The sequence below is a fragment of the Cyprinodon variegatus genome, unplaced genomic scaffold (assembly GCF_000732505.1).
Source record: "Cyprinodon variegatus isolate N-32 unplaced genomic scaffold, C_variegatus-1.0 Scaffold448, whole genome shotgun sequence".
Classification (NCBI taxonomy): domain Eukaryota; kingdom Metazoa; phylum Chordata; class Actinopteri; order Cyprinodontiformes; family Cyprinodontidae; genus Cyprinodon; species Cyprinodon variegatus.
This window is the reverse complement of record NW_015150901.1, coordinates 180,398-187,919: the sequence shown is the minus strand read 5'-3', so window position 1 is coordinate 187,919 and position 7,522 is coordinate 180,398. Positions and strand designations below refer to the sequence as shown.

The following is a 7,522-nucleotide window of genomic DNA, read 5'->3' as shown; positions in this document are numbered from 1 at the left end:
ATAACTGTTTGATCATCAAAGCCTTGAAAATGTTAATTCCAACAAGTTGCTGGGTTTTATACAGCTGCTTAAAAAAAAAAAAAAAAAAAAAAAACAACACAAGTTCATATACACTGGTGGAAATCTAGATAAGTAAATTTTTTCTTCTTAAAATAAGTGTATTTCTTCTTGGATTGAGGAGATAAACAGGACATTTTGCCAATGGAACAAGACAATTTACATTTAAAATTAGAAAACACAATTGCATTGTCTTATTTCAAGTGCATGTTATCAAATTATTTTATTTTAAGAGTAAAAATACTCATTCTATTGGCAGACTCTCATTTGCCTACTCAAATCAAGGGTAAATACACTTAATTTAAGAATTTTTTTCTTATTTCTCGATCGTTTTTCCAGTGTAAGAAGAGTAGATTGAAACTCAAAGAGCTTAAACTGAGATGTTTCTGCAGAGGAAAGGAAGGACCTGCATTTTGACAGGAAATTGGTATAAATGAGACCTTGACTGTCTGAAAATACTGTAAGAGTATTTCCTAGTGATCCTGAGATTTCACCCCCTGCGGCTTTGCCACTAATGAGAACATCTGCATCTGTGAAACATACGGAGTGTGAGTGATCGGCAAAAGGGGAGCATTGCCTAAAAGGAGGAAGCAACTGTGACTTACAGACAGTCAGAGCTAATGCGCTGCAAAATACTTTGAAAAAAATTAGACGGAATGGGATTGAAAAAAAACAGCGCCGAGGATCATGCTTTTAAGTTACATAAGCAGAGACTCTGGAAATGTCACTAAAAGCCAAATTACCCATTTATTGCATTTACTAATTCATGTAATTTCATCTTTTGATTTCCTCTCCTTCCCAAGGTGCCAGTGCCCTGCTCAGTTTGAGGGACCCGAATGCCAGCAGAACAAGCACAGTTTCCATGGCAACGGTTATGCTTGGTTTCCTCCTATGAAGCCTTGCTTTGAGAGCCATGTGTCGCTGGAGTTTATCACAGACGTGGCTGATGGACTGCTGCTGTACAGCGGCCCACTCGCACAGCTGCAGGCCTGGGACCACGAGGACTTCATGGCCATAGGTATGAAGCAAAACACTTTGGCTGGTTTGAGGAAGGAAATGCTTTCAACCTTTTATTCATAAAACATTTCAGGGGAAGGTAAATGCACTCAGAATAAAATTAGACCAGGACATCTGCCAGATGGAGGAGGAACTGCAGGCAGTTCTTAAATCACATACAGTGTGTCAAAGCTTTCTACTTAACTTCAGCCTGCTGTAACAGCAAAGATGAAACAATATGATTTGACTTTATCCCAAAATGACATCAGAACCGGAGCTATTGACCGAAGGGTGTAACTTTGTAATGAAAGTTGGTGGGGACTCTCTAAGGGTGGGGGCTGATGGACCTACAGTAACTCCAACCAAACGCTTTCATTAGGTTTTTGTATTTTCCACAAATGAGCTAAAAATATATTCATCAAATACTTTCCTATTGTTGAGAAAACAAAAGAACCATAATACACTGGTATTTATATTCATAGATAGAGAGATGCATTTTTGTGCATTTTATATATATATATATATATATAGGGCCCAAAAACATTAATGTATAAAAAACAGTAACGGATAACAGCTGAATTCGATGCCAAAATCGATAAATCATGCGTCCCTAGAATGTACAAATGGAGCCTAGTTCAACTGAATAAACTGATTAATTGCCTTCATTCGCCTACGACACAGTCAACCGGCTTTGAACCACACCTCCACAAAAGCCAATCAGCATCCAAAGTTCATCTTAAAAGGTCTCCCATCCGCCAGCCGTCTGCTACCTGGTGCGCAGGCGGTGGATGCGCTTTGGCTTCATTCAGATGACCCCATTTAAACCCACCCCCAGTCCCTCATTCCTCCCGGACTCTTACTGCTTTACGTGTCTCATTTCAATGGGTCCTGCAGAAGACCGCCTTGTTGAGCCTGGTTCTGCCAGAGGTTCATCGCTATGGGGAGTTTTTCCTCTCCACTGTCACTTCATGCTTGCTTATGAAGCGACAGTTATTTGTTAATGCAACACATGGTCCATGGTATGCTGTTCCTTTATATCCAACTTGTGAAACATTCTTTCGACGGTGTCAATGTTAGCACCTACAGCTACAAACTCCAGAACACAATGTTAGCTTAGCATGAACAGACTACCAACATAAACAACCCTATTTAACAGAAAACTAGGTTAAAATGGTGATGTTTTCCTCATCTTGTCATTACCCAGCAGCCCTTTCGGCTACTCCAGCCTCACAGGATATTACAATGACTGCCTGATTGACTGATAGAGAAAGGAGAAATAGAGCTTAGACTGACTGAAACAAAACTACTGACTGTAAATACTTCATCATGACCTATTACTGTATGTAGGCCTACAGTTCAGAATTCATGTTTATCTGAATAAACACTTATTAAACACAAATCTATCCAATTGAATATTATTTATTTTCATCACCAGTTATCAAAGCTTTGTCAGCACTTTGGAAACAGGAGATAGGCCCTTACCTAATCCACCACCTGGCCTCAGAAACCTTTTCAATTATTTAATTTTACTTAAAACTGAGGTATCACACACATACCATCTTTATCTCATTTTATTCTTACCATTATCTTTTTTTATATATATATTCTTATTCTTTTTTGTACTTACAAGTTTATTTTTCTCTCATCTGGAAATGATTGCGCTGTAAGAAAAAGATGTCCTGCAAGGGATGAATAAAGTGATTCTGATTCTGTTTCATGGTAAAATTCAATTGAGCCATTTTAATCTAGATTAATCTAGCACCTTTTTAAATGACGACCATGTAGGAGCACTGAGACCACTACATTTCCCTAAGATGGGTTCAAACTGGTGACACAGTGGAGAACCAGTTCCTCCATATTAGAATCTTCTCCTCCCCGCCCACATAATGTGCTGAACCAGATATTTCACAAAGATTTCTGCCTGATTTTTTGCACCGTGTCTGAACTATTTCACAACGCAAACCTGAAAAGAAGAGTCCATGATGGCAGCTACCAAAGGAAACCTCAGCCTATATGTGAAGACTTCATGAGGCGGAGAACACATCTGACTAGAAAAGCCTGAGGATTGTGAAGAGAGCGGCTGTAGATTCCCCACCTGACTTCTGTGTCTTTTATTTCTGTCTGTTTTCCACAATGTTATGCTCTTCAATTAAAGATGAGAAAAGTTTTTTACAGTTTTGTCAAAGTAATGTTTGAGCTCTGCAGCTCCTTTTTTCCTCTTGTTTAACAGAGAGCCGGACTCACAGACAGATAAAAAAGCAGGAAGTGTAGATCTTTGTAAATTTGACGGTATCATCAGATAGACTCACACCTCCTCATCTCTCCTGCTCTTCCTTCCCTGGCACTGGTCCTCTCTCCTGGGAAACAGGCTGTTGTTCTATCACTGCCAAAGCAATAAGTGTGGGAGGGGCGATCCATAGGGAGATCTGCTGTCTGCATGTTTGCATATTAGCGGCAGGTTTGCTGTCATTCCTCACTGATTCCATTTTCCCTCCCTTGTTTTGTTTCAGAGGGTGTTTTGGGGTTTATTGGGTCGTAAAGACTTAGGATTAGGTTAGTTGAGTCGTTAGTGGGATCCATGTGCAGCGTGTAATTAGGCAGGCTGTATATATTTGGAGCTCTAATTAACTTGTGTCAGGGTTGACCTGGTGCATGTAACAAATCCATCAGGGAGCTCAGCGTGTGTTGGAGCCTCGTTTTCATGCAGCAGGTAGAAAAGAGCTGCTGAATGAATTACAGCTCTGGAATAAAGTCCATTTTGTAATCCTAGCCGCCATAAATGTTATAAAAGTAATATTCATGCACTAAAATCTCTGTTATCAAGCTCTTATTTAAAATTTAGCTGCCACTGAAAAACCAGGAGATGTGATAGATGGGTATGAAACTGAACCTAAAGCTTATCGAAAATCAGAGACAGATTTTATCTTTACTTTTTTTTTAATGTCTCCATGGTCTCTAAACTCGAAAATAACATCTCAGCATGACACTGTAACCAGAACATTAAAGAAAAGAGATTGTCTGTGTTTGAAACTGTTCTTTACCTGTTTTTATTGGTGTTGTTGGGTAGGTACTGTATGACACATAGGGGAAAACAGCTATTCTTCAACTTTCCAAGAAAAAAGCAGATCTTCCAAGTCCTGCTGATTTGGATTGAGGTGCAGGCGGCGAGGAAAAAAAAAACCCTCTCTGGGATAACTAGTTTTCTTGTTATTTCTATTACTTATTACTATCTGTAAGACATGATCTTGCTCTTGGTTGTTGCGTATGATTTTCTTCTCTAGGTCTTTGTTTCAAGGTGTTCTTGTTTTTCTTTAAGAATAAAAAATAGTCTTGGGATATTACTGTATGCTGCCGGAGTGATTGGAGACCATCACAAAATAAGAGCATGCTGATAGATAAATGAGGTGGAATCATTGAAGCCACCTCGCAAGCATCAGCAAGGAAGCTAAAGCTGAGCCAGGCATGGTTCTTCCAAAAGAACACAAACTATACGCATGCATGCCAATTAGCCACCGAAGGTTATAGAATGGAAGATTTGATGTTTTGTAGTGGTGGTCTCATAGCCTTAAACTCAGTCCCATCATGAATGTGTGGACATGACTGAAAATGGATGTGTGAGATGTTACGCTGTTAAAGTGACCTGTTCTTTCAGCTCACTCTATAGATCCAGATCATTCAGTCAGATTAAAGGTTTAAAGTTTTCTATTCAAGGAAAAAAACAGATGATTGCATCCAGTCATGCAGCATGCGGCAATAGTGGAGAGGAAAACTACTCTGAAAAACAGGCCACTCTTCAACATCTATAAACAAAGGTGTTGATGGCAGCAGCACAGCTGATATTTCTCTCCAGGATGGAGTCACAGCCAAACAGGCTTTTTCTATGATGAGAAAAAGCAGAGAGCAGAATGTTAGAGATTGAACTAATTGATTCTGCACAGTGGGAGAATAGAAATAGAGCGATTGGTCCCTATGTCCTCCAGCAGTCTATGCCTATAGCAGCATAACTATAGAGATAGCTCTGGATAACCTGAGCCACTCTAACTATAAGCTTTATCAAAAAGGAAAGTTTTAAGCCTAGCCTTAAAAGTAGACAGGGTGTCTGCCTCACGGACTCAAACTGGTAGTTGGTTCCACAGGAGAGGAGCCTGATAACTAAAAGATCTGCCTCCCATTGGTGGTGAAGATTCTCAGTCATCGAGGTCATAGTCATTGCAATAAAGTTAAAAAACAATCCACTGGACTTTGCTTCCAAGTTTGAAGACGTTTCGCTTCCCATCCAGGAACCTTAACAATTCAAAATGTCAGAATTAGCATCGAGTTTGAGGCTTTATAGAGTGGACCAATACAAAGCCTTGTTTTGGCTTAGAAAACATGCAAATTGTACCAGACGAACGGGTCCGACCCTTTGGAATGGGCAGTTATTTGGGTTCTTTGTTAGCCTGCAATACCCGATACTGGTAGATCCAGAGCATTAAAAAAAGGCGTTCCATTTTACTTTTAGAAATTCTAGGAACCACTAGTAAACCTAGAGATCGAGAGCGAAATGCTCCAGTAGAAACATAAGCAACAATCAGATCTCTGATATCAGATGGAGTTTGGTTGTTTTGGACTTTAAATGTGAGAAGAAAGAAAGTCTATTCTAAAAGCCAGTATTGGAGATATAATATCTCTTTTTTTTATCTCTCATCAGAATCCTGGCTGCAGCATTTCGATCAGCTGAAGGCTTTTAACTACAGTTTGCAGAGTCCCTGATAATAAAGAATTACAATTGTCCAGCCTTGAAGTAACAAATGCATTGACTACTTAACATCAGTAGAAGTGGTATATATATATTCTTAAATCAGATAATGTTTGAACAACAAATGAAAGTGTGAATCTAGCTCAAATCATGGTCAAACTGATAATTCTGCACATATATGCAATAAATTCACCACAACTTCCATTCCACATCTAAGAACTTATTAGCAAAAATAACTCACCAGGATTCTGGCCTCTCACAATCCAGTTGGCTTCTGGACCGGCTGTTAAAATCCAGTTATTCCCACCAATTTAGTGACTTGTGCTAGGGTATCAGTAGAACTGTTATCTACCAACTAAAGAAATCTTGTCTCTATTTATTCAAATGTCACCAGAAGGAGATTGAATCTGGCTTGAGTGATAAACCACTCTCTGTATAATAAGCACAAAATACCACAGATTAAAATAATGATGTCTTTATTTTAACAATCAAAGATATTTAACATCTTTTTTCAAGTGCTACACAGTACTAGAAAATAAACATGACAAATAATTTGCAAGAGGGGAAGGGGGTCTAAGAGTCCATTTAACTGGGTTCTGGAGAGTGTCCAAGGTAGTCCAAATGTCAATAAAGTCAATATTGTCCGTTAGAAAAATAGCATCAGATATAATGAGCAAAAATAGGTGTTAAAACAAAAATGTAAGCTGAATTCATTCAGCTTACAATGGTTAATGTTAATAAATGTATTAACAATACAGCATTTCAGCACGTCCGCAAACCTACATTCATCTAACCTAGTTAGAAGGGGGGAGTTTGCTACGATCTGAACTCATAAAAGCAAGATGGCGGACCCCTATTATGCGGTCAAAGGAGGTGGAGCAACAAGCTGTAAAAATACTGGAGGGTGTGAATCACAAAATGATGGATCTCATCACGTGACCAAAAGGGAGGGTTAGACTACGAATGTGAGCTTGATTTAGGTTATGAAACTCTCCTATCCTATGACAAAAAGGAGGGTGGACTACAAATCTCCAGAAAATGGATTTTAAGACTCAGAAAATGGCTGCCACTAGCATGTAGCTGAACACGGTTTTAAAAGGCGTACAAAACTCTCAGTTACTCTAATACACCAAAGTCAGGACAAAGGAAACCAAGAAATCAAGATGAAAGAAAGACACAACTTACTCACAGCCGGTCACAGTACATTCATTCACACCATGAAACCAGGGCTCTGTTTAAAAACCCTTTTAAATGAACCATCAGCTTAAAGAGTCCCAAAGGTCAATAAACGCTTTGCAAGGACCTGACTTAACTACACTCGCCCAAGCTAAGCACCTGATTTGAGCATCAGATGGAATAATGGAAAGGTTTCACTGTGAGTCGACTTGCAGGTACGGGATGAGGAGGAGGGGGGAGGGGCAGCTTCGGTTAGCTTCGGTCAGCTGTGGTTCATCTCAGTCCACACCTGATTAACAGCAAACATGAACATAGCATGAACAGTGATGTAGAAAGAGAAAACAAAAAGGGTTGTGACAGAAACAAAATATCAGCATTAAAAAGGGTTTTAAAAGTAAAGATTTTGAGAAGGATAAAAACAACGAGCGACCTGTCTGTCTGTCTGTATGTTACAGTATGTGGCTCACAGTTCCTGTGGTTTTTTCCTGTCATTATGTAAGATTGCGTGTATGCAGGTGTAAGCAGCCTTTGTCTGTCCGGTTTAGACTCCTGGCT

At 39.4% G+C, this 7,522-nt stretch overlaps 1 protein-coding gene across 1 annotated transcript in view; it reads left to right on the top strand.

The window, feature by feature from the left end:
* Window positions 1-7,522, top strand: part of LOC107093830 (neural-cadherin-like) — a 501,663-nt gene that overhangs the window by 323,335 nt on the left and 170,806 nt on the right. The window contains exon 26 of the mRNA XM_015389130.1: window positions 861-1,075. Within this exon, the coding sequence (XP_015244616.1) occupies window positions 861-1,075 (215 nt within the window). The remainder of the gene's footprint in view (window positions 1-860; window positions 1,076-7,522) is intronic.